At 40.0% G+C, this 27,630-nt stretch overlaps 1 protein-coding gene across 4 annotated transcripts in view; it reads right to left on the bottom strand.

Annotated features, from left to right (window-relative positions):
* Positions 1-27,630, bottom strand: part of ANXA7 (annexin A7) — a 28,895-nt gene extending 1,265 nt beyond the window's left edge. The window contains exons 1-13 of one of the 4 annotated variants that reach the window (XM_028512184.2): positions 27,490-27,630; positions 16,983-17,037; positions 14,841-15,045; positions 14,270-14,380; positions 13,418-13,482; positions 12,939-13,004; positions 8,643-8,745; positions 8,336-8,430; positions 5,439-5,552; positions 5,030-5,200; positions 2,169-2,339; positions 2,014-2,089; positions 767-879 (exon numbers count right to left, since the gene is read on the bottom strand). In XM_028512184.2, the coding sequence (XP_028367985.1) occupies positions 767-879; positions 2,014-2,089; positions 2,169-2,339; positions 5,030-5,200; positions 5,439-5,552; positions 8,336-8,430; positions 8,643-8,745; positions 12,939-13,004; positions 13,418-13,482; positions 14,270-14,380; positions 14,841-15,045; positions 16,983-17,036 (1,344 nt within the window). In that variant the 5' untranslated portion in view covers position 17,037; positions 27,490-27,630. Of the gene's footprint in view, positions 1-766; positions 880-2,013; positions 2,090-2,168; positions 2,340-5,029; positions 5,201-5,438; positions 5,553-8,335; positions 8,431-8,642; positions 8,746-12,938; positions 13,005-13,417; positions 13,483-14,269; positions 14,381-14,840; positions 15,046-16,982; positions 17,038-27,489 lie in introns of those variants that run through there. The other 3 variants (XM_028512185.2, XM_036026799.1, XM_036026800.1) reach the window with 3 other exon arrangements.

Raw genomic sequence — 27,630 nt, 5'->3', positions numbered from 1 at the left:
TGAGTATGGACCTACAGATAAAAAGTGCTGATGGTGATGGTTCCACAACAGTGTGAATGTGCTTATGCTACTGAACTACATTCAACAACAGTCAAAATGTAAGCTTGATGTTATGTAGATTTTATTCCAATTTTTAAAAAAGATCCTCCATAGAATATTTAGGTCTAAGAACAAATATGCAAAAAAGTTTTCACCTTATTCTGGTTGTCTTTTTAAAAGCAATTTACCTTCTTTAGTATAATTTAGTTGTATATGTTTTCTTCCAATAAAAAAATCCAATAAATATTTAAAAATCAAAGAAAGGAAAACATTTGAAGCTATATTTAGGTAAAGAGACAAAGATAAATTTTTTCAAAAATAGTTCTATGATTAACAAGGTATACTAAATTTCAGGAAATTTTATATCTAATAGGATTAACCTATGTAGGTCTTTCATACAATTTTTGACATAAGCAAAATGAAAACCGAAAACCTTCTCCAACTTGCCATAAACTAGTATTCTCCTTCTCAGACCTTCTCAGGTAGGAAAAACCTCTTGGCATCGATGCTTCACTAAGGTACATACAGTACAGTGGTCTGTTTCCCTAACGCAAGCCTCTCTCACAGCACCAGGACAGTGCACGCTGTACTCCACACCAACCAGCAGCAGTGACAAAGACAGCTTTTTCTTAACATCATTCCTCAGGGACTGACAACCAACTGAAGAACTTTTAAAAGAAATCAACGTTCAAAATTCATTAAGACCAGACAAAAAAGAAAGTCTCACCTCACTTCGAGTGACCACAATCCTGATCAGGGTGGAGTCATCTGTGCCGGCACCTTTCATAGAATAGTAGAGCCTCTCAGCAAAGAAGGCCGGGCGGTTCAGGGCGCACTGCACTGCAAGTCAGAGATGCTTCAGATACGGAGTCAGGACTTGACAATGGAGTCCATGCTCTAGCTTCACTGATCACTTCTAACCTGTCTCAGATCATTTTCTGTGTAATCATCTCAGAAATCTGAGGCTAGTTGAAAATGGTTTCCCCCTTGATTTTTCTCAGCATCCATCTTTCTTTCTAGATGTGCCAGACTGGCTGCTTTCAATTCTAGAAGACTCCCCCTGACCCCTCAAAACCCATTTCCTCTCCACAGATGCCATAGCTTAGATTATTTACATTTTCCCCCTTACAATAACAGGATGTGCAGCAACTAGGCCCCAACAGTACCTTTCTTAAAAGCAATAATAAATTCTTAATTCTGTAAGTCAAATATATTATTTGCCCAGAGAAGGATATGAGATACACTCCAATATAAAAAAGAAGATACAGATTTGAGCAAAGATTTAAGAAAATAAGAAATGTGACACATTTTCTCTTAGAAAAATTAACTTAGCAAAGTCTTTTCCTGCAGATGGTAGAGATAATACTAACTAATCATTATTAAATTCTAACTACTTATTACTAACTAATGAATACTAACTATTCATTATTAATTTAGCTACAATTACTATAGTATAATAATATTTGTAAGATATTCAATTGCTAATGCCAATGTTTCACCAATACTCTCTTTAGTCCCATATTCTCTATGAGAATAAAATTTCTATTTCATTAGCTATCTGAATATGAGGACACCAGAAATTAGGTTTTTAACTTTAAAAGAGAAAAGGGTCTCCTCAGGCTGACTACTTGCAGTGTTTTGGGGGTTGGCTCAAAATGATGCTTTGTATCGTGGCACTCATAGATGCTTAGTGCTTTCCCATGAATCTTAATGCAAATGCTGCAATCTACCATGTATTCTTGCATAGTTCACAAGAATGATATGTAGCATAAAGATCAAATAATTCCAAAACAACCCTAATTGATCATGCCACCAACCATTCGCAGGGAATTGCATGTAAAAACAGAAGTGGCTCAGCCTCTGCTTCAGCAGATTCCAGGGAGACTATATTAATTATCATGACTTAATAGGAGCAATTATTCAAAGCCTCATTCATTTATAAGCATAACAAAGCAAAACACAAAAGTATCTTACAGATGGCCTTCAAACCACTCTCAACGTTTCCGGAAAACTCACGGCCAACACTGCTGAACAAATCTCGGTTAGCCATCTGCAAACAAAATGTATAGGGGTTAAAATCTTTTCACACCTTCAAGTAGAAGCCAGATCTTCAAAATAAAAATTCATACCCTGGAATAAGCCTCCATGGTAGCTCTCAGCTGAGGAAAGCTTCGTGTGGCAAGAATCATGTTAAAGCAAGATTCATCTGTCCCCAATTTCCCCTCGCCAGCCTGATAGAGACGCTGAGCATCTTCCTGAGCCAACTGGTGGTTAACATTCTGGTTCTCATCACGGTTTCCCTGCAAAAGAAGACGACAGGAATTGAAGGGAAGTGGTATTAAGTTCTATTAAAAATTTCCTTTCCCATCTATTCACTTACAGATTTAAAGGGACAATTTATTAAAGATTAATGCATAAAGTTTATCATGCATAGCTTTCATTTCCAAAGAAACTACACTAGTGTAAGTAGGACTTTATTGCACTGCAACTTTGGATTTTATAATATATGATCACGGTTTAATGATGTTTTGTTAAAATGAGAAATTTTCAGGGCTTTGAGAGCTAAATTGAACCAGAAAAAGTTTCCCTAAAAAATTATATACATACATATATCATTTATACACATAAAAAGAAAAATCTCTCTACTATGAGATATAAACTACCACTTAAAGGAAGAAATTATTATCCTCCTTAGCTACGATTTAAGATTAAAATGCATTATATTTAATTCCACTTTGTATTAATTAATACAACTAAAAGGTATGGAGCACTTGCTTTGGGCCAGGCTACAGTAGAGTCCTCCAGAGAAAGAGAACCAACAGGCTGTTTATGTAGAAAGCACAAGGTCTCTGACCTCAAGTCATGGGACAGAACATGTAACATGGAAGCTTCATGAACTTCCTTTCCTTTATCCAAGTGTAATCTTACTACAATAAGTATTTATTCCCCTGGCTGGTGTGGCTCAGTGGACTAAGCGCCAGCCTGAGCACCAAAGGGTCGCCTGTTCGATTCCCGTCAGCGTGCATGCCTGGGTTGCAGGCTGGGTCCCTGGTGGGGAAGTGCGAAAGGCAACCACACATTGATGTTTCTCTCCCTGTCTTTCTCCCTTCCTTCCTTCTCTCTAAAAATAAACGAAATAAACAAAACCTTAAAAAAAACCAAAAACATTAAGTATTTATTATGAATATATAAATAAAAATGATGCATGAGCTTTTTAGAAGAAGGTATGAGTAACTCAAGTTCTGCTAGACTGCTGATTTGTATACCAAACTTTCCCCTGGGGGGGGAAGGAAGGAGAGGGAAAGAGGAAGAAGTTCTGAGCCTGAATGAGAGTAAAGCTTAGATGGGAAGTTGGTTTCTCTCAAAAATAGAAACGCAAACCCAAACTAAGGAAAGGCTGTCCTCAAGATCCTCGGTGTCTTTCTGAGGAACAAAATGGAAGGGCGTTCCTTAAACATGAGAAACTGTCTTCTGAAGAACGCTGGGTACAAAGAATGTGTAGAAGTGTATTCTAGGTGGATGACTAAATATAACATAGGAAAAGGTGTTCAGAAAAAACTTCCCACATTATTGTCTTTAAATTCAAACACATACACAGTCCCATTTTCCTAGGAAGCCATTCCCCTTGTGAGTCCCTGGAAGAGATCCCTTTACACTGTAAAATGGGTGGGTCTTAAACCATGAGTAGAGACATTCAGTACCTCATATTAAGTGTTAATCATTTTTTAGAGTTAAATCTGTTCCTGTTTGTTTCCTTCTCTTTTTTAAAAATTTTATTCATTTATAGAGAGAGGGGAAAGGAGGGAGAAAGAGAGGGAGAGAAACATTAATGTGAGAGAGAAACATCAATCAGTTGCCTCTTGAAGGTGCCCTCACTGGGACTGGACCCACTACCCCAGCCTGTCCCCTGAGCAGGTGTCGAGCTAGTGACCTTTGGCTTGGTGGGACTATGCCCAACCCAGCCACACAGGGGAAGGGCTCTTCTTTTTAAATGTGAACCCACTCCCCTGCTCTGTTACTCGGTTGTAGGTAAATTCAAATTCTTCCTACCCATTCCTGTTCTTTTGTCATTTCCACACCCACTCCTGTAGCTCACTACCTTTTCTGTAGCTACCTCCCCTTGCTCTGAAGAGCCTCTCCTCTACTTTTAGATCCCTCAAGACTGTCCAACCTTGTGCACTAGCAGGATAGCCAGTCACTCCTGACACTGAGTCAGTGTGCTAGTCTTTTGCATTATCTCTTTGAAATAAACCTTCATCACAAGTGTTTGTAAAAAAGGTGAAAGATGTGTTCTTTCTGAAAAGAAACCAAGAGTATTCTAAGTGTGTTTGTAATATTGTTCCAAATACCCTATTTGGAGAATTTTCTTTTTTTTCCTCACATCAATTTTTTGGGGTTGCATTTTATTTATGCATTCATTGGTTGATTCTTTTATGTGCCCTGTCAGGGGAGCAAACCTGCAACCTTGGTGTATTGGGCCAATGCTCCAACCACCTGAGCAGCCCGGCCAGGGCTGGAGAATTTTCTCTCACCTCTCCAGCACACCTTGGGAATCAGAATAAGGAGGTGCCAATCACAGTATTTCTGTGACCCCTGAAACACTTTCCGCATTTCTGGCCCTCCTCACACCCTGCTCACCCAAACGGCACTTCCATGGCAGTCCTGCACAGCTTCAGCTGACGGGACAACTCGACTGGCAGTGCAATGCTAAGCTTCACAGTACAGACTCATCCTCGTCCTAAGACACAGCTTCAAGCTGATTTCTGATTCCATATAACCTTAAAAAGGTTAATTTCTGGTTCCTTCAAATGCCAAATCTACAGAAATAAATGACTACAAGAAAATGTGTACACTAGGTTCTGTGTTGCCCCTCCTAAATGTGGCAAGATTCCAAGGGGGCTAAATCATAAGAGGAATAAAGAATGCTCACTGGCAATAGGCAGTAAAGATGTTCTCTCCACCCTCACACAGATGTTCATGCTATACTCACCTGGCACATGGATACAAGTAAACGTTCAAAATGCCCCGATGTGTCTGACCGAATGTCCTTTTCAAGGTCTCGTCCAAATTCAGACTGATAACATCTGACAATTTCTTGGATTTCCTGATTAGTTCTTGTGCATAAAATTTCAATCAATACACGTTCCTGAGTTCCTGCTCCCTATGTGAAATAAAGAAAGGGAGAATTACACAAAAGAAAAAATAAAATCTCTGAAAGTTATTAAATTTTACTGTTCCATCAAATATTTCTTTGGCCTCCAGTCCAGAAAAGCTCTATATATTCAGAGACATGAAATAATGTATTGTCACCTGTCACTAAAAATTCAGAACTGCCACAATTTGTGGGATTTTTTGAAATAGGATAAAGTATTTGAAGAAAATGACATGCAGTACTGTACCTTCATTGCATTCCGTAAACTCCAAGCATCGTAATATGTGGTTGGCATGAACAGGGCAAGGACCAGTTCTTCCACATTGCCACTTAACTCTGATTTGAGATCTTTAATTAAATCCTGTTGAATTAGAAGTACAAACTAAGTATATGTGCTCTCCAAATTCTGTTGCTTAAATTTTGAAAGGAAAGCATTGAAAATGAAATTGAATTCCTTTATGAAAATCTAAATTTAAAATCTGAATATTATATACTAAGAAATAAGTAAATATGTACATTTTAAATTTGTTATATTCAAGCAGATGTATTATTGCATTCATTCTATCAATGAACACTTAAATTCTTACGGTTGTTCTACCACTACGTCAGGTACAAAGACAAGTAATGCATGAAACAAAGGTGTATCTGACCAGGGAGCAAGGTCTCAAATGCTCCTCTGCATGTGTTTTTAAGTTCTAAAGGAGGCTATGATGAGCTATGGCTGAGAATCATTAGGATAGGGGCAAGAATAAGCAAAGCTTGTTCAATGGAACAATAAGACAACCAGTTCTGATAGAGGGGAATGTTCTCACAGATTAGTAAATCAAAGTTGTAACTACCTGCTTAGGTCATTACCTTGAACACCAGGCTAAAGAGAATGTGAATTAGAGTCTGCATGCTGGAGGAGCCACTGGGAACTTTTATGCAAGAAAATGGCACTGATGTGTCAACACCAGGCAGTGTGGACTATGATGACAGAGAGGACATTTAAGCTACTGGAATACTTAGGTAGGAAGTAACAAAGGCTTGGATTTCAGTCCTGGCAATGGAAGAGGGTGGAAAAGGGGAAGAGATTAAGGAGTTACAAAATAGTCATGGGATGTAAAGTACAGCATAGGGAATAAAACAGCCAATAATATCGTAAAAACTATGTAGGGTGTCAGATGGGTACTGGACTGACTGGGGGTGATCATCTCATAAGTTACAGAAATGTCTCATCACCACATGTATACCTGAAACTAATATAATATTATATGTCAACTATAATTGAAAAATTAAAAAATTATTTTAAAAAATTAAACAGAGGGTAGAAGACACATTTTTTTTAAAGATTTTATTTATTTATTTTTAGAGGGGAAGGGAGGGAGATAGACAGAGAAAGAGAGAAACATCAATGTGTGGTTGCTGGGGGTTATGGCCTGCAACCCAGGCATGTACCCTGGCTGGGAATCGAACCTGGGACACTTTGGTTCCCAGTCCACGCTCAATCCACTGAGCTACGCCAGCCAGGGCTAAAGACACATTTTTAAAGAGCCTCTTTACAGATGACATCAATAAGACACAGTCAATAACCAGTTGCTAGAACAAAGCAGTGTCTAGCATATGACAGGCACTGAATAAATATTCACTGACGGATAAAGGAAAGGAATCACAGAAGGCCATGCAGCCCAGAAGAGTAGTATTTTTATTAATTAATAAGAATTTAAGAGAAGAGTTGGCTGGGGAATAAGGAAAATAGGCTGTGAATTTAGTTCTAATTCTAAAGTGATATGAGAAAATTCAGAATGGTGTATATAGTGCAGACTATCTAGGAACTGAAGAAATTCATATGAGAGAATTTATGAGAGAAGTGAGTCTGATATTAAGCCCTAAGGAAATACAGAATTTGTGTTGTTTAATCAGCCTTAAGGCTAAAGATGTGAATCTAGGCTGGGCAGAAAAGGAAAGGCGGAGTAAAATAGGCAAAGTGGGACCAACAGATGTACCTCCACTCCCATTCTGAGAAAAATAAACTTGATCCAGAGGATGTTAAGATAGTTTTAGGATTCCAAGGTAAATGGCAAATGCATGATACCCAGTTTTCCCTTTATAGCTGAGAAGTGATGACACTTTTTAGCCATAGAATCTTGTTAGCTTTAGTCACAAGTCATCCCTTCAACAAATATTAAGTGGGTACTTGTTATTGTTCCTGTACTTGGTGCTATAAATACAGTACAAAAATAAATATGAATGACATAGTTTGCCTGAGGGGAGCTCAGAGTTTTGGGGAGGGGACAGTGAGATTAGATATTGTAGAGGTTTTACAAAGTGCTAGGGGACCACAATGGAAGAAGTAGCTACACTTTGCACAGAGCAATGAGAGAAACTTCACAGAGTAGCCAATTTAAACCAAATCTTGGAGAAGTTGTTTGCTGTGCAGAAAAGAGAAAAAGGTGTTCTAGGCCAAAAGAACAACACATACCAAGCACAGACATATAAAAAATCATGGTGTGATCTGGCTGGTGTGGCTCAGTGGATTGAGTGCTGGCCTGTGCAGCAACAGATCTCTGATTCCCAGTCGGGGCACTTGCCTGCGTTGCAGGCCAGGTCCTCAGCTGGGGGCGCACAAGAGGCAACCACACAATGATGTTTCTCTCACTCTCTTTCTCCCTCCCTTTCCCTCTCTCTAAAAATAAGTAAATAAAATCTTAATTTAAAAAAGAGATCATGGTGTGTGCAGAAAATAGCAAGAAGGTCCACACAATCGTAAACAAAGGGTATGTTCAGAGGGAAGGAGAGGAGTGGAAGATGATGCCAAGGCCCAAGAGCAGACGGGGCTATACAAGTAGCCCCCGAATCCCACTGTAAGGAGAAGACCGAGAACAAAGCTACTGATCACGACTGTGGTCATAACCTACTTTCTACTGAACATCTATCACACAGACACAATATAAGGTATGACCACAAGATCAAAGACTACTCTAGAATTATGAAGGCTTTTAATAGAAAAAATAATGAATACACCACTCCTAGGGTCTCTGGAATGTAGCTGTATCTGTTTGGTTCCATTAGTACTGATAAAACAATAGTATGCAACCTGACATGAATGCAGGCTCCACAGGTCACTGTTCATGCTCACTCAAGCAAAAAAAAAAAAAAAAATACCTTTCCATACATGGTCTTAAAAGCTGCTTTAATTTTTTGCCTTTGATCGTTGGAACGGTTGGCCACAACATCCACAATTGCCTGTTCATCTGTCCCTGAAAGAACCACATACGTTCAAGTCAGGTTAAAGCCCGTGGTGGGAGCTCCCTGAGGACATCTCTTAGATGCTCACGAGGTACCTGGTGCCATATTCAATTGAGGTACGTACACACAGGCTGACACATAAACATGGTTTATGATATAAAGCTTGTTTTTACTTTAATCACTTAAACTTATTATAAATAAGACAAAATTCTATTTTCCTTACCAAAACCCTTCATGGCTTTACGAAGAATTTCTGCATCTCTCATAGCATCAAAGTTGGCAGCTGGTCGAATTGTTCCTTGAGTTCCCTGAGTCATCGCAGCAGGCTGAGAACCAGAGGCATAACACCCAAGTCAGTTATTGTGGCAATTATTTCACAATAGATACATACACAAAACCATCATGTGTACACCTAAAATTAATAGAACATTGTGTGCCAACTGTATCTCAATAAAATTGGACAAAAGAATATGAAAAAATGTTCACCTTCTTTAATTAAAAAAAAAAAGAATTAAAAATAAAAATTCAGGAAGCATTTGAAATCTTGCTCCCTGGCATATGTCCTCAAGTTTGACTCAAATAAACTCATAAAAATTCAAAGAATAAAAATAATAATCCAAATTAGGATTCTTTGCTGACAAGACAACAACTCAAGACTTCCCCAGTCAAAACTCTTAGGTAAAGAGGCCAGTGTTTGGGTGTTAGGACAAGGACACGGGCATCTGGTTATCAGGGTTCATTCTGGAACAGGAAGGAAAAACCTATCTCTATCCTGCCAACAGACAGTCAAACACCAGACTTTCAGGAGAGTAGTTAAGCTTGTTAAATTAGTCACATTCTTCCTATTCCTTGAATCCCAGCTGGTATTCCTTGGGCTTCCTTGGGATACAGGATATGCTTAGAGGCAAGGAGAGGAATGAAAGATAATACCAAGGATCAAGAATAATAAGGGGCTATATAATGTCCTTGAATCCCACTGTAAGAAGAAAATTGAGAACCTTCAAATTATAGTTGGATATTCCTGCTTAGTAGAATAGGAGGGGGGAAAAAGAGAAGATCCCTGGATAGTGTGAAATGAGTGGCAGTGTTTGATTTAAAGACAATAATATAATAATGGCTTTAGTAAAGTAGAACATTGAGTTGCCCAATGAGCTGTTCAATAAGCAATATAATTTTGTTACTATCTCTTCATTTCCTCTATGAGCCCTGATTATTAGACATGAAATAAAACACTGTATATTAAGAAATACAGTGTTCTCTCTAAACTGCCAGCTCTCTTTCTCTTGCCAAGAATGGACTTTCTTTTTTTTTTTTTAATCTTTTGTTTAATACTCAGGCTGGACATTTATTATCCGAGAGTGGACTTTTACTTTTTGCTTTAATAAACCTTGCCACTACTTGAACAATTAAAATAAAATAAAAATAAAAATAAAATAAACCTTGCTACTGTTACTTAAACTTCTAACCACAGAAAAGGGCACAAAATGAAAGTGATTAATATTCCTCAATACAATTTATAAGGAAATAAACCAAAAAGTAAAATAGGGACTATGTATATATTTTTTAATAAACATTTTATTTACTCTTAGAGAGAAGGTAAGGGAGAGAAACATGGATGTGAAACATCAATCAGTTGCCTCTCATACACCCCCACCTGCGGACCTGGCCCACAACCCAGGCATGTGCCCTAACTAGGAATTGAACCAGCGACCTTTTAGTTCACAGGCTAGCATTCAATCCACCAAGCCACATCAGTCAGGGCCCCAGCAGAATACAAAAATTAACATCCAGAAATCAGTTACATTTTTATATGCAATAATGAACTATAATAAAGGGAAATTAAGAAAACAATCCCATTTACAATTAAAAAAGAATAAAATACCTAGGGATAAATCTAACCAAGGATGGAAAAGATCTGTACTCAGAAAATTATAAGACACTGAAGAAAGAAATTTAAGAAGGTACAAATAAGTGGAAGCACATACTCTGTTTACAGATAGGAAGAATTAACATCATTAAAATGTCTGTACTACCCAAAGCAATCTATAGATTCAACACAATTCCTATCAAGATTCCAACAACATATTTCACAGAACTAGAACAAATATTTCAAAAATTTGTATGAAACCACAAAAGGCCCTGCATAGTAACAGCAATCCTGAGAAAGAAGAACAAAGTTGGAGGAAACATGCTGCCTAATATCAAACTATACTCTAATGCCATAGAACTCAAAACAGCATGGTACTGGCATAAAAACAGACACACAGATAAATGAAACAGAATAGAGAGCCCAGAAATAAACCCATATTTTATAATCAGTTAATCACAGAAGAAGCAAGCACATACAGTGGGCTAAAGATAGTTTATTCAATAAATGGTGTTGGCAAAATTGGACAGATATGTGCAGAAAAATGCAACTAGACCACCTTCTTTCACCACATACAAGAATAAATTCAAAATGAATAAAGACTTAAATATTAGAACTGAAACCATAAAAATCCTTGAAGAAAACATAGGCAGTACAATCTCAAACACTTCTCGTAGCAATAGTTTATCTGACATTTCTCCCCAGGCAAGAAAACAAAAGAAAAATAAACAAATGGGACTACATCAAACTAAAAACTTTTTGCACAAAAAAGGAAAAAGTCAACAAAACAAAAAGACAACCCACTGAATGGGGGAACATATTCACCAATACATCTGATAAGTGGTTAATATCCAAAATTTATAAAGAACTTACAAAACTCAACACCAACAAAACAAACAATCCAATTAAATAATGGGCAAAGGACCTGAATAGACATTTCTCCAAAGAGGACATACAGATGGACAATAGACATATGAAAAGATGCTCAATGTCACTAACCATCAGAGAAATGCAAATTAAAACCATAATGAGATACCATCTCACACCTGTCAGAATGGCTATCATCAATAAATCAACAGGGCCCTGGATGGTGTAGCTCAGTGGACTGAGCTCGGGACTGTGAACCAAAGGGTCATTTGTTCAATTCCCAGTCGAGGCACATGCCTGGGTTGCAGGCCAGGTCCCCAGCAGAGGGCACACAAGGGGCAACCACACACTGGTGTTTCTCTCCCTCTCTTTCTCCTTCCCTTCCCTTCTCTCTAAAAATAAACAAAATGTTTTTAAAAAGTAAAATAAAATAAGATCAACAAACAAGAAGTGCTGGTGAGGATGTGGAAAAAGGGGGACCCTTTTGCACTGTTGGTGGGAATGCAGACTGGGACAGCTACTATGAAAAGCAGTATGGAAATATCTCAAAATATTAAAAATGGGCCAGCCTTTTGACCCAGCAATCCCACTTCTGGGAATACAAAGAAGAAACCCAAAACACTAATTCTAAAGAACACAAGCACCCCTATGTTCAATGCAGCATTATTTAAAATTGCCAAGACATGGAAGCAGCCCAAGTGTCTATCACCAAGTAGATGAGTGGATAAAACAGCTACAGTACATTTACATGATGGAATACTACATGGCCATAAAAAAGATTTTACCCTTTGCGACAGTATAGAAGGATTTGGAGAATTTTATGCTAAGCCAGTCAGAAAAAGACAAGTACCCTATGATTTCACTCATGTGGAATCCAATGAACAAACTGACTGACAAACAAAATAGAGACAGACTCATAGATAGAGAGCCGGCTGACAGCCTATGGGTGGTGGTGGTGGTGATGAGGAGGTGGAGGGATCGCACAAAAAGGAAAAAGGACTCATGAACATGGACAACAGAGTGCTGACTGTGGTGGGAAAAGGGGTATATGTCTGTTAAATGGTAATGGAATGATTAAAAGAGTTACAGATTTACAGTATGACTAACGATCAATTTCAACAATAAAAAAGGGTGAACACAATTGACTGTTTTGAGGAACATCATTTGTTCTATCAGCACAGCAGCATTGTGTAACAGGGACTCCTCTGGTCTGGGAGTCAGAACAGCTAGGATACAGCCTCAGCCTTGTCTTTCACTAGCTGAGTGGCTCTGGACAAGTTTCTTAATCTCTCTGGAACTCAAACCCCTCAAATCAGGAAAGTAAGCCAGAAAATGGCTAAGGTATTTCTCTTCTAGTACTGAAATTCCTCTCCCACCCCAGCCTTAAAAAAGCTTGAAAATGCTAGATTTTTATGAATATACAGTATAAAAATAAATTAAAAAATTAAGATAAAGTTAAGCATAAAAGTACACTACTTATGTTCCTAGTAACTTGCATAAGCCATAAGGAATTAAAAAGTCAATGAATAAACCAAGGAGCTATATAGAGATGGGGCAGGGATTTGACATATAGGAGATCTTTTGAAGCTACTGAGCAATCAATTCAATAGACAGTTAATTATCTACTGTGTCTAAAGCCCTGCCAAGTGCTAGAGGGACATAAAGATAAAAGAGATACTGTGAGCCTCAGGAAGTGGTGAAAGAAAAATACACAAGAAATCAGAAACAAAGAAAGGCACATGTAGGGGACCTAGTAATTAGTGAACATTAGAAAACCTTACTCACTTCACTGCTATAATCCAAAGAAACAGGAGAGAAAACAGGATAGGAAGGAAAGGACTCTGTATTGATCTGAAAGAAGAGTAAAAAGTTATAAAGGTAAAAATGAAAAACAAAACCACACTTCATAAAACACTGCCAAAATACCAATAACCCAGTCACCCAAGGTCATATCTATAGCAGTGAGGAAGAGAAAAAAGAACTAAAACCCATGTTAAGAGCCCAAGTGAATCTCTATGCAAAAGTTGTAAGTATCATCATGTGTGAGAAGGAACATATATTTGCCTTATCAAAGTGATCAGGATACTACTCAAAGCAGAAATACCAAGGAGAGCATGGAGTATTAAAAGCAAAGTTGAAAGTCTCAAGTGATGTTACAGACCATCCCATCTGCTTCATGAAAACCCCTGTGGTGAAGGAGTGGTGCTCTTCTTTGGCATTATGCAGTTACCCAAACTAAAGTTAAAAAGTAGGAGCAAAGATACCTGACTAGGGAAAGGAGCTTGTCCTCCAGGAAACTGAGAAGGCATCTGTCCTCCAGGAAAGCCACCTATGTGTTTAAAAACATATAGCAAACAGGTCCTATGTGATTTAGCTCTTCAAAACAGCATTGGCTATTGTTAATATGAAAATATATAAGAACAGTCACATTATGTTATTCACCAGGATAATTTTTTAGTATAATTTACTAAATCTAAAACAAACTTTGGTCATAAGAACCTTTTAAAATATGCCATGTCCTACATATACCGTATTTTTCAGACTATAAGATGCACCTCCCAGCCCCCTATTTGGGAGGAATAATGGTTGTTAATGTTGCTGTTGAGTTCTGTTTACATTTATGTTGGTGAAATATTATATTATTTATGTTATTAAATATTTTACCACATTTTTTTGCTTCAAAAATTTTTCCCCTATTTTCCTCCTCTAAAACCTAGGTGTGTCTTATGGTCCAAAAAATACGGTAATATTCTAACAAATAATATATTTTTTAAAAACACCTACAACAAGGTAAATTCTGATTCCATCTGCAAAGAATGTCAAGACACAGTTGTGGGGGTTGTTCATTTGTGGTAGGAGTGAACAGAGAAGGTTGTGCTTTTTGGCTTTGGAACATTATTTTTTTTAACTGAAAAAGTGGGCCCTTATTTTGAACTTACTGATTAAACTTTTTTATCAAATTAGTATAGTTCATGAAACCATGTATTTAAAATTATTTATAGAGGTACTCAGTATAAACATCTATAGACAACTATCCCAAACATAAAGTTCTCTCAATGGCACTTGAAAAACTCAAAACACCATGCTATTGTTTTCTCTGGACACCTGGTACGTACCAGGTAGTGGGACCTGTCCCGGGCCGCCTCCGTAAGACTGTGCAGGCGGCTGTGGATAGCCAGAAAAGCCTGCTCCACCGGGTGGGGCTCCAAAGCCTTGGCCTGGAGGAACTAGAGAAAAGAATAAATACACTCTAGTGACAGTTCTCAGAATTAAATTTAAAGGTTTTACCTCATTCATTTGCCTTACTAACTTGTATTACCAAAGTGCTACATTTCTTCCCCTCTTTGGAAAAAGCTATCCTAAAGGTTATAAGCATGCTAACTGAAATGCCTTACTCACGTCTTAAGTTTACAAATAATCAAACTGTTACATATTGGTCCTTTATTACGATATTTCTTTCAATTACTTTCACAACAGAATTGTTGAGCTTGCTCCTAGTTGTCAGACCCCCTGTGGATGTTTATCCCTCTATCTTGCCAGCTACATCCTTGTTGCCTAAGGTAGAAAGTATGCTAAGTGCTATTCTGACCTCATACAGAATAAGCAGGAAGGAACTGGATAAAGGAAAGAAGAGGAAAGCACCGTAGCAACCCCAAACCATCATGAATTCCTCAACCCATAACTCACCTCCAGGATAGGATGGAGCTCCTCCTGGCTGTGGGGCACCAGGATAGCCTCCAGGGGCTGGGTAACCACCTGCAGCAGGGTAGCCTCCAGTTGCTGGGTAGCCACTACCTGGTGCTGCTGGGTAGGCACTTCCTCCCATTGCAGGAAAGCCACTAGGATAAGGATACTGACCCGGAGGGGGGAAAGATGACTCCTGACCCACAGGCTGAAAAAAGAGAAAACATTTTCAAATGAATGCTATCACAGAGAAATACAACCCATCTAAAAAAAAGGAACAGACAGGAATAAGCGTTAAGGTTTAGCTTGTCCTTTTATTATATATTAAAAACCCCATTAGAAGTCTTGGTATCTTATCCTAGTTTATCAATATACTATATTTTTCAGGACACTTGTTTGTCAGAACTCAGTTTCTCTATTTGGGAGTAAGAGCCAGGCTCTTTCCAAACCTTCGGGAACAACTAACAAAGCTCATTAGTTCCTTCAATTTCCTAGCACCGAGAAATAAGACAAAGATCCATCTCTCTACCCTAAAGTAAGGAATTCATGGCTTTCCTGCAACACACCTGGACCTGTTGCACAATAGGGGTTGGAAAAAAGTGGTCCTGGCCAGATAGCTCAGTTGGTTAGAGCATCGTCCCAACATGTCAAGGTTGTGGGTTCGATCTCGTCAGGGCACATACAAGAAGTAACCTAAATGCAGCCCTGGCCGGCATAGCTCAGTGGATGGAGCGCAGGCTGGGAACCAAAGTGTCCCAGGTTCGATTCCCAGCCAGGGTACATGCCTGGGTTGCAGGCCATAACCCCCAGCAACCGCACATTGATGTTTCTCTCTCTCTCTCTCCCTTCCCTCTCTAAAAATAAATAAAATCTTAAAAAAAAAGAAGTAACCTAAATGCATACATAAATGGAACAACAAATCGATGTTCCTCTCTCTCTCTAAAATCAATTAAAAAATAAAAATAAAAGGTGACCTGAGACACAGGAGGTATGAAATTTTGGGCATCAATTTGGACCAGACAACATCTAAGTGCAGCAAAGATTGTTGTGTGTTCACTAAACTTCTTTCTCTGGCCATAAAGTTAGACTACACTTCTCAGAACCCCTTCCAGTTAAGTAGGACCATATGACTGAATACTGGTGAATGAATGCGGACAGAGTAACACACCACTTCCAGCCTGACCCCTAAAAACCTCCTGCCAAATCCCCTACTCTCATTTCCTTCATCTGCAGCTGGAAGCAGAGGATCCAGTGGAGAACTCCAAGGTGCTAGAAGATGGCAGAGCCAATACCTGGAAAAGAGCCTGGGAACCTGAAAGACTACATGGAACAAAGACTCCGCCCCACGACCACTGACTTTCAGGAGACTGAAGTAAGGAAGAAATGAGCTTTTACTGTGAGTCACTGGGATGTTCAGGTTGTCTGTCTCAGCAATCAGCCTACGTTGACTGGAATGATCACCAGAGTCCTGTTTAGAACACAGGAACCTGGGAACACATCCATAATTCTCATCTCTCCCTTGATAAATCCAGCTATATATTCAATTTACATAAGGGCACATATACTACCATTAATCTGTAAGCCCCTCTTTCTATTCTCTCAGTCAGAAAGAAGCCCCACATACTTCAACTATAATATTGAAATTCATGATTCTTACTTGTGCCTCAGCTGTAAGTTTAGTCCTCGTAGTATAGACATCAACAAACAGAATTTGATAGCATGTTTATAAGATGTACTCCAAACACTAAAAGTCTCAGAACTACAAATGAAGGGCCCTCTAATCCACCACAATTTGTTATCTTTGAGCCAAGTCCTTCTTAACTATTTTAAACCTCCTAACACAAAGGTTAAAAACCAGTGACTCAAGGGATAAATTTAGCTCACACACGTTGTATTGACTCACACAGCATTTAACACTTAAAAAATTAATTTCCCAATTTTAAAATGGGGGCAATTTTGCATAAAGTCCAGATTTCTTGCTGTTCTTGAAGAGACAGAGTATCTAGCAACACTGGGTCTGCCCCCCTGCATGGCCATGTCAGACCTCTGCTCTGGCATATCTCTGAGATCGGTCATGGGCTGGCCCTATACAACACCTGTTCCAAAAATATAAGCTATTTTCATATTATAAGTGGCAATACTTACAGGATATCCCGGGAAAGCTGGGTAGCCCGTGGGGGGATAGCCTGGGTATGACATTCTGCAACAATAAAAAATGTCTTCTGTGATTGGTTATAAGGGTGAAAGCCTTCATAGTTAGATGTTGTCAAGAGGTCTTACACAAAATACACCTTCTTTCAAGAGGCTGGTTGACATTCATATGTGGATATTATTGGTAAAAGCAGTGCTGATAAAATGTTTCTTCACTTCATCATCAGTACCAGTGGATTCAGTACAGCGTAGTAAATGTCCCAATTTCATATACAATTTTTGTCATCTCTAAATACTACCAGTACTATTATTTAAGGAGTATTTTTCTCTAAGTCAATCAATTTTTCACTTCAAGTTGCTTTATATCACTTCCATAAATGGAAAACACGAAATAGTTTTCTTGTCACAAAGAGAAGGTAACATTAAAATGAATGTATAAATGCTAAAATACTTTTCACGTGCCATAGAAATCCTCTCATATAGTGATATAACCACATGTGGAAAACAGTGGTATGATGACTGAGTTAACATTCTGTAGACATACATACCTGAATTTACCCTGGCTTTCTTTTTTATAAAATTCTGATTTTGGAAAATTTCAAACTTATTAAAATGTAAAGATAACAGATAAGAAACCTCACAGGCTCATAACCAAGCTGCAATAATTACCAATTCACAGCCAATCTTATCTTTTCAATATTCTCTCTCCCTCCCTGCCAGTCCACTGGACTGCTGTGAGGCAGCATTCTGGACATTCTATCATTTTAATCTGTATGTACTTCAGTACACATCTCTAAAAACATAGATTTTTAGTTAACAGGGCTATTATAAAAATATAGCCATAACATCATCAATGTGTCAGTGTTAAAATTTCCATTGTCAGCCCTGGCTGGCGTAGCTCAGTGGATTGAGTGCGGGCTGGGAACCAAAGTGTCCCAGGTTCGATTCCCAGCCAGGGTACATTCCTGGGTTGCAGCCCATAACCCCCAGCAACCACACATTGATGTTTCTCTCTCTCTCTCTCTATCTCCCTCCCTCCCCTCTCTAAAAATAAGTAAATAAAATCTTTAAAAAAAATTTCCATTGTCTTTTAAATATTTTTATTGGGTTTTTTATTTTGTACTTTATTTATTATAGAAAATTCCAAACACTTAAAAGTAGAAAGAACAGTATTAGGTTGAACTACATGGCATTACTGAAATTCATGTTTTTAACATACGAAAAAATGTGTGGTTCAACCTAATATAATAAATGTCCATGTAATCTTCATGTTCAGTTTCAATAATTACCAAGTCAAGGTTAATCCTATTTCATTTGTACCCCAACGACTACCCTTCCCTTGATTATCTTGAAGCAAATCCTCAGACATCATATCCTTTTATTCATAAGGACTTCAATATATTATGTGTAAAAAGACAAGGACTCTTGCCCTGACCAATATCGCTTAGTGGGCTGGGCATCATCCCGCAAAGCACAAGGTCGCCAGTTCGATTCTTGGTCAGGGCACATGCCAGAGTTGTGGGTTTGGCCTGTAGTCAGGGCGGTTACCAGAGGCAACCAATCCATGTTTCTCTCTCACATTGATGTTTTTCTTCCTTTCTTCCTTCCTTCCCCTCTCTCTAAAGAATATATAAAATCTTAAAAAAAAAGACAAGAACTCTTTTAAACCACAGCCATTTACCAATTTTGTACCTTAAAAATTTGTTCATGTGCCTCTTCTCTTTTAGTCTATAAGCCCCCCTCTCTTATTTTTCCAGTTTGCAGTTTTTCCAGTTTTGCAGGGGTTTTTTGTTGAAGGCAGTTTGTCCTAAAATCTACCACCATCTATCTGGATTTTACTGATCAAATCTCCACAATATTCTTCAATAGTTATTTCCTGTTAGTAGTCAGATCTACAAGCTTGATAAGATTCAGGTTACTTTTGTCAGCAAGAATACTCAACAGGTATTTTGTGTAGAATACTTATATCAGGAAACACATTATGCTCAGCTGTCTCTCTTTTTTTTGTGGTTGATGATCAACCTAGATCTAATTCTATCATTCCTTCTTCATTTATTATCTGGAATACTTCTTGAGAAATTTCCCCTTAACAACCATATGATTTGTCTGAAGTATAATCTATATAGGAAAGATACAATGTTTGATTTTTTTCCTCTTCATTTACCAGTTTTTGAAATTTAGGAGACTCAACATGCACTTACATGTATCTTTATGAATGGGAGGCAGAGAAAGATTTAACAGAAGAGGGGAAGGCACTGTGGCCAAGAAGGCAGACACGGGGGGATGCTGGCAGTCACCAGAAACTGGAAGAGACAAGGGATAGATCCTCCCCCAGAGCCTCCTGAGGGAGTGTGGCTCAGTCAACACCCAATTTCAGCCCAGTACTACAGATTTTGGACTTCTGGCCTTCAGAACTGAGAGAAAATAAACTATTATTGTTTTAGGCCATCAAGTTTGTAATAATTTAGTTATAGCAGCCACAGGAAATTAATAGAAATAAACACCTATATTGTTACCGACAATAAGATTCCTAAAAACAATTAAAAACTTTTTTGTAAGATTTTATTTATTTGGACCAGGACTTCTGACCAGGATGGAGGCGTAGGTAGACATACTGTGCCTCCTCGCACAACCGAAAGAAGGACAACAATTTTAAAAACAAAAAACAACCAGAACTGACAGAAACCAAACTGAATAGAAGTCTGACAATCAAGAAGTTAAAGAAGAACTATTCATCCAGACCGGTAGGAGGGGTGGAGACTGACAGCTGGGGTGGGGAAGACTCACAGCAAGGCAGTGGCTGGCAGACCAGGCGGTCCCACATTCCCGTGTGGATAAACCAGGAGGAAAAACTAGGGCGCGAGACAGACCGCGCAACCCAGGGTTGAAGTGGGGGGAAATAAAGCCTCAAAGTCTCTGACTGAAAACACCTGTGAGGGTTGAGGCGGCAGCAGGAAAGACTCCCAGCCTCACAGGAGAGTTTGTTGTAGAGACCCACAGGGTCCTAGAATGTACACAAACCCACCCACCTGGGAATCAGCACCAGAAGGGCCCAATTTGATTGTGGGTAGGGGCAGAAGTGACTGAAAACCAGCAGAGTGGAGCAAGCACCATTGTTCCCTCTCCTACCCCTCCCCCACAAACAGGTGACAACCCAGCCACATGGGCTGCCCAGCCCTGGAGAACACCTAAGGCCCTGCCCCTTACTACGTAACAGGCATGCTGAGACAGAAAAAAAAAAAATGGCCCAAATGAAAGAACAGATCAAAGCTCCAGAAAAAAATACAACAAAGCAACAAAGAGATACCAACCTATCAGATACACAGTTCAAAACACTGGTTATCAAGATGTTCCAGGAACTCACTGGAGTATCCTGGTACCGGTATGCTGGTACTTCAACAGCATAAGAAAGACCCAGGCAGCAATGAAGGTTGCATTATGTGAAGTAAAGAAAAATCTACAGGGAACCAACAGTGATGGGAAGGAAACCAGGACTCAAATCAATGATTTGGAGCAGAAGGAAGAAACAAACTTGCAACCAGAACAGAATGAAGAAACAAGAATCCAAAAAAAATGAGGAGGGTCTTAGGAACCTCCAGGACATCTTTAAATGTTCCAACATCCGAATCATAGGGGTGCCAGAAGGAGAAGAGGAAGACCAAAAAATTGAAAACCTATTTGAAAACATAATGAAGGAGAACTTCCCCACTCTGGTAAAGGAAATAGACTTTCAGGAAGTCCAGGAAGCTCAGAGAGTCCCAAACAAGTTGCACCCAAGGAGGAACACACCAAGGCACATCATCATCAAGTTACCCGAGATTAAAGATAAGGAGAGAATCTTAAAAGCAGCAAAAGAAAAGGAGACAGTTACCACAAAGGAGTTCCCATAAGACTGTCAGCTGATTTCTCAAAAGAAACCTCACAGGCAAGAAGGGGCTGGAAAGAAGTATTCAAAGTCATGAAAGGCAAGGAGCTACATTCAAGGTTATTCTATCCAGCAAAGTTATCATTTATAATAGAAGGACAAATAAAGTGCTTCCCAGATAAGGTCAAATTAAAGGAGTTCATTGTCACCCAGCCCTTATTACATGAAATGTTAAAGGGACTTATCTAAGAAAAAGAAGATAAGAAATATGAACAGTAAAATGACAACTCACAGCTATTAACAAAAGAACCTAAAAAACAACAAAAACAAAAATAAACTAAGCAAACAACTATAACAGGAACAGAATCATAGAAATGGAGATCACATGGAGGGTTATCAGTGCGGGAGTGGGAAGGGGAGAGGGGAGAAAAAGTACAGGGAATAGGTAACATAAATGGTAGGTAGAAAATAGACAGGGGGAGGTTAAGAATAGTATAGGAAATGTAGAAGCCAAAGAACTTATACATACAGCCCATGGACATGAACTAAAGGGGGGGTGGGAATGAGGATGGGAGGGGGTGTGCAGGGTGGAGGGGAATAAAGGGGGGAAAATGGGACATCTGCAATAGCATAATCAATAAAACATTTTTAAAAGATTTTATTTATTCATTTCTGGAGAGAGGGGAATAGAAGGAGAAAGCGAGGGAGAGAAACATCAATAACTAAGTGTGCGGGAGAAACATCTCCATCAGTTAAAAACTCTTAACAATTAAAAACTCTTACCACCCTGGCTTCTGTGGCTCAGTGGATTGACTGTTAGCCTGCGAACCAAAAGGTCGCTGGTTCAATTCCCAGTCAGGGCACGTGCCTGGGCTGCAGGCCAGGCCCCTCGTTGGGGGCATGTGAGAGATAACCGATCAGTGTATCTCTTGCACACTGATGTTTCTCTCCTTCTCCTTCCCTTCCCCTCTCTCTTAAGATAAATAAAATCTTTTAAAAAAACCCTCTTACCAACACCTAATTCCTGATACGAAATCTCTGCCATGTGAACCATTCTCAGCACGTCTTTGCTTCAGCCGCTGTTGTCACTAACTGACCTGGCCCTCAAGCCTGAGCTCACTCACTTCTCCTCACCTATCCAGCTCAAGTCCTCTCTCTCTTCTTTGAGCAATGTACTGGATAAAACAGTACTTCTTAAACATTAATATATATGTCAATTACTTGGGGAATCTTGTTAAAATGCAAACTCTTGACACAGTAGTTTTGAAATGAAGCTTGAGATCCTGCATTTTTGACCAAGCTTCCAGATGATGCTCGTGCTACTAGTCTGTGAATCATATTTTCATACTAGAATATTTTGACATCTCTGGATCCAACTAATTGGCTAATTTTTTCAACATGTGTTTTGGCTCTTCTCCCCAGCATGGCTGTAAATAATTTGTATTATTTTTATATCAAGACCCCAAACAAATCCTCAACATTTACATAGTGAAAACCCACTACGTAATACAAACTGTCCCTAGGTGCTGGTAGAAAGATGGGGGGAAAGTATCCTGCCTTTTGAGTAAAAAATACAGGAAAATGAACTAATAAATTGAAATTACTATAGTGTCCCTTATGACATAAGCACAGGATAGAAGCTAAACACTTGCTAAATTGAGAATAAATGGGCATATATTGAGTCAAAGTTAGAAGCTAATAAATGGATAATAAGAACTTATGGAAACTGTTCCAGTCAGTTCTAAAATAGTTATCTGGTATCCAAAGTCTTGAATGTAAAAACAGAAACAAACTAAAAAAATTTTTTGCCTCTTCTTCCCTAAGCCTGGTTGGTATAAGGAGTAAAGGGACAACATCTAAAAACAGTCAAATGGACTGAAAGCAAAAGATGTCAGGGTCAGGAAAAGGGGGAGGAAATCTGAAAGTAATTTAGGAAAGACATGAATAATAACTTTAAAGGCAACAAGTAGTTACAGTATGAAAGACTACATAAGGAACTTAAAACTTCTAAATCTCAGGATTTGTCTCAAAGCCCTATTTCTACATTTATTAAATCGTATCTTTAAGGGCCTAAAGGAATTATGTCAACAAGAGTTTCAAAACATAATGAAAATAAAGACTATCTGCATATAAGAAAATATAATGCAATTTTAAGAAAGTGAATTTGGGTACATTTGAGGAATGTAATTATATAAAGAACTAAAACATAATTCCATTATGGAAATACTTGCACAAATGCTATACATACACACACACACACACACACACACACACACAAGGCTACTGATTACAGCACTATTTGTAATACAAACGAAAAGGTTAAAAAAAATCTAAAAGTCCATCATTAAGAGACAGTTTAAATAGATTATGGGGACTTACAGTCAAGACGGAGCAGGGTAAGTGAACACTGCTCGCCTCCTCCCACAACCATATCAAAATTACAACTAAAATACAGAACAACCATCACTCAGAACTGTCAAAAATTGAGTTGAATGGAAGTCCGACAACTACAGAATTAAAGAAACCCCATAAATAAAGACTGGTAGGAGGGGCAAAGACATGGATTGGGCTGGTCCCACATCCACGTGTGTTGGATAAATATTCAGGAGGGATATATTGGAAGCGGGGAGTCCTGGCTCCACACCAGGCCCCCCAACCCAGGGTTCCAGTGTCAGGAGGTAAGTCCCCATAACTTCTGACTGCAAAAATCAACAAAGATTGAGTCAGTGGAAGAAACTTCTGGAGGCCCAAGCAGTTCCTCTTAAAGAATCCACACATAGTCTTACTCAGACTCACTCTCTGAGCTCCAGCACCAGGATAGCAGCTTGAAAGGCACCAGTGGCATTGAGGGAGGAACTGAAATGCCTGGCATCGATGAGAAAGCTGGGAGGACAGCTTTCTCCCAGAAAGGCAGGAAGGTGCCACTGTCCCTTTTCTGAACTCTCCCCCAACAGAGACACAGATCCGGAAGGCAGATACCATATCGAGACTCAAACAACCTGGCTAACACTGTTTGTCCTGCCCTGGAGATCCCCTGAGGCTACATCCCACCCAATTAGAGCTGGCCAACCCAAGTTGTTAACAGTGACTTTTCCACATGAATGGCTGGTCTTGGCTCCTGCTTCTCGAATCCTAAATCCTTTCAAACAAGCAACAGCTGGCCTCAGTGAGCCAACAGCCAGAATACCTCTTGCTATGTGGTCCCGTGAATGGTAATAGCAGCAGCCAGCCAAGATTCACAGCTTGGCTTTGGCTGTGAGCCTCCAAGCCCAGCACAAGTAGCAGCCATCTGTAGACTGCTTTACAGTTCATGCCGAGTGCCCCTGGGCAGAGAACATCGGTGCGGGCTGACCTTGGCCGGCACCACCCAGGAACACCCAGAGCCTTCACAATTAGTGGACAGCTACAGATCATGTTGGAGCACCAACACCCTGACCCTGCACAGCTGACCCTCCACAGAGGATGGTGATTGGTGACTACAGTGTTCCCAGCCAATCTTGCAGCTGATCCGCCAGGGGAAATAGATCTCTCCCATTGACCGGCCAACAGCAATTAAGGCTTAACTACAAAAGAGGATATACTCAGCTCACACAGAGGGTGCACCTCAAGTACCCAGTTGGGGTGATAGGGGAGGCTGTGCCACTGAACCCTACAGGACACCCACTACATTAGGCCACAATACCAAGACAGGGGAGTCACAGCAGCTATAACTAATACACAGAAACAAACACAGGGAGGCTGACAAAATGAAAGACAAAGTAACATGGCCCAAATGAAAGAACAGATCAAAACTCCAGAAAAAGAACAAAATGGAGATAAGTAATCTATCAGATGCAGAGTTCAAAACACTGCATCTAAAATGGAACTTAGTGAGGACCTCAACAGCATAAAAAAGATCCAGTCAGAAAAAAAGGATTCACTAATTGAAATAAAAAACAATTTACAGGAAAACAACAATAGAATTAATAAAGCCAAGAATCAAAAAAGCAATCAGAACAGGAACAAAAAAGAAGCCAAAAAAAATGAGGCTAATGTAAGAAGCCTCTGAAACAACTTTAAGAGGTCCAACATTCACGTGACAGGGGTTCCAGAAGAAGAAGAAAAAGAGCAAGAAGTTAGAAATCTATCTGAAAAAAATAATGAAAGAAAACTTCCCTAATTTAGTGAAGAAAATAAACATGCAAGTCCAGGAAGCACAAAGGGTCCCAAACAGATGGATACAAAGAGGAACACACCAAAACTCATCACAGTTAAAGTGCCAATGGTTAAAGATAAAGAGAGAATCTTAAATACAGCAATAGAGAAGCATTTAGGTACTTACAGGGGAATCCCCATAAGACTATCAGCTGACTTCTCAAAAGAAACTTTTCAGGCTGGAAGGGGCTGGCAAGAAATATTCAAAGTTATGAAAAGCAGGGACCTACAGCTAAGATTGCTCTCCCCAGCAAAGCTATCCTTTAGAATCAAAGGGCAGATAAAGAGGTCCAGACAAGAAAAAATTAAAGTTCATCATCACCAAAACATTATTACATGAAATGTTAAAGGGACTTATTTAGGAAAAAGAAGATCAAAACTATGAACAATAAAATGGCAATAAATACATATCTATCAATGATTGAAGCCTAAAAACAAACAAGCAAACAATTAGAACAGAGACAGAATCATGGATATGGAGAGCATTTTGATGGTTGCCAGTTGGAAAGGGGATGTATGAGAATGGGTGAAGAGGTGAGGGGATTAAGAAATACAAATAGGTAGTTACAGAATAGCCACAGGTATGTAAAGTACAGTATAGGAAATGGAGTAGCCAAAGAACTTATATGCATGACCCGTGAACATAAATGATGGTGTGGGGATTGCCTGAAGGAGTGGGGGATCCTGGGTGGATGGGAACAAAGGAGGAAAATTTGGGACAACTGTAACAGTGTAATCAATAAAATATAATGTAAAAAAATTAATAGATTCTGGACAGCCTTACAATGAAGTGTTATGAAACCATTAAAACTGAGCAGCTCTTTTTTTACTTATATATGAATTCTTCTCTAAGTCATATTAAGTGGGAAGAAAAAATAAGGTAGAAACTGCACAGGTAATTTGCAACCATATGTAGAAAAACACACTTATTTGACTACATAGACAATACCCCTGAAAGTCTCTTCAAGGAAGTAGAAAAACAGTGGCTGCCTCAGCAAGGAGAGCTGGGACATAATGAAAAGGGCACTTACTTTTCCACCTAACTTGAACCCTTTTTGATTTGGGCATGTACCATATATTCAAAAGGCAGACTTTGAAACCTTTTGTAAAAAGCTTAAACAAACCCTGGGATGACTCAACATATTAGTCATTTTGCTGAAGGCGTAGTGAGACCATAATGATGAACCAGAGCTTTTCTTTTAGCATTCTCCCTCAACAACTACCTCTAAAAGACTAGAAAATCATTCTTGGTTCTCCAAACCATCTCCACCCCGTGAGTCAACTACAAAAAAGGGTGGGACTCACTATGGGAGTCTCACAGATGGCATGAAGCCCAGGAACACAAGAGGCAGCTGTTGCAAATTTATGAAATAAATAGGAACAAATAGGAAACAGGAAGGGTGAATGTCGATGGCCAACAGCAGATACAATTTTCTACAACCTGTTCCTTGGTTGAGAAGGACCTATTAAATCAGTCGGCAGGGACCCTCGGATAAAGAATTGGAGGCGTGGCTAACTTCTGCATGGACCAGATGGGCAGCTACCAACGGTGAGGAATGCCAAGAGGCTTAAATTTGCAGTGGTAGAACTCTTTTACAGAACTCTTACACCTGCCTATCCAGTCTTGAAATTCCTTCCCAGCCTGAGATAACTCATTACATTCATTATCTAACTAGGACAGATTCCCAGGTCAGCGCCCTATCAGCTGGCAAACCTAGGTAGTGAAAAAGCAATTGGGTGACTTCTTCCCACTTGTCACTTTATGGTGGACATCAGCCATTTCCCTCTATCCGAGAAGTGTTCGCATAGGGCTGCTGCTGCTGCTGCTCAGGGAATAGGAATCACACCTGGAATGGTATTTCCTGTAAGTTCCAAGAATTAGAAACCCGAACCAGTGTACAACTTCAGGCTTTCGCACTGTGCCCTAGGGTTTACTAAGCTTAGTACAAATTCCCAAAGTTTCCCTAAATTTGCTGTGTCACCGGAAAGTCTCGTCACCGGTCAGACTTCTGCTTCGGAGCTGCTCATTGGTTTCCCCACTCAGCCTTCCTCCAGGTCCACCGAGCCGGGCCATCTCCTAGCCGCGGTCCCTCCACCAGCGGTCCACCTGCCCACGGGCGGGGCGTCACTCCTCCGTCTGATCTCCGGACAGACGGACGCCACAGAGAACTGGCCAACAGGACTTCCCGCTTCCTGTCCGCCCGCCGGGCCGGCCGCCTCGCCCATCCCACCGCACAGCGCGCCAACCCGGCAGCCGGGGTCCCGAGACGCGCACGTCGAGTCGCCAGCCACCAGGGAGGCCCACAGGCCCCGGCACCGACCCCTGGCGCGGGGACACAAGCGGGGCCCCGCCGTCTCCCGGACGGCGGGCCTCAGAGAGGGCCGGGCCGAGGTGGCCGAGGGGGACAGGGGGTGGCAAGGGCAGGGGGCACCGTTCCTCACCTGACACCAGCGAGCAGCGTCACAGCCCAACCCAGTCGGTGGCAAGATGGAGCCCGGGGCGGGCCGGGGAGGGCGGGGCGCCGGGAGCCACAGGAGCCCGTTAGGATCGTCGCCACAGCCGGGAACGCCCCTGGGGCGGGG

This window comes from Phyllostomus discolor, chromosome 5 (genome assembly GCF_004126475.2).
Source record: "Phyllostomus discolor isolate MPI-MPIP mPhyDis1 chromosome 5, mPhyDis1.pri.v3, whole genome shotgun sequence".
Classification (NCBI taxonomy): Eukaryota; Metazoa; Chordata; class Mammalia; order Chiroptera; family Phyllostomidae; genus Phyllostomus; species Phyllostomus discolor.
The sequence above is the reverse complement of the archived record's forward strand: the minus strand, read 5'-3'. Positions and strand labels throughout refer to the sequence as shown.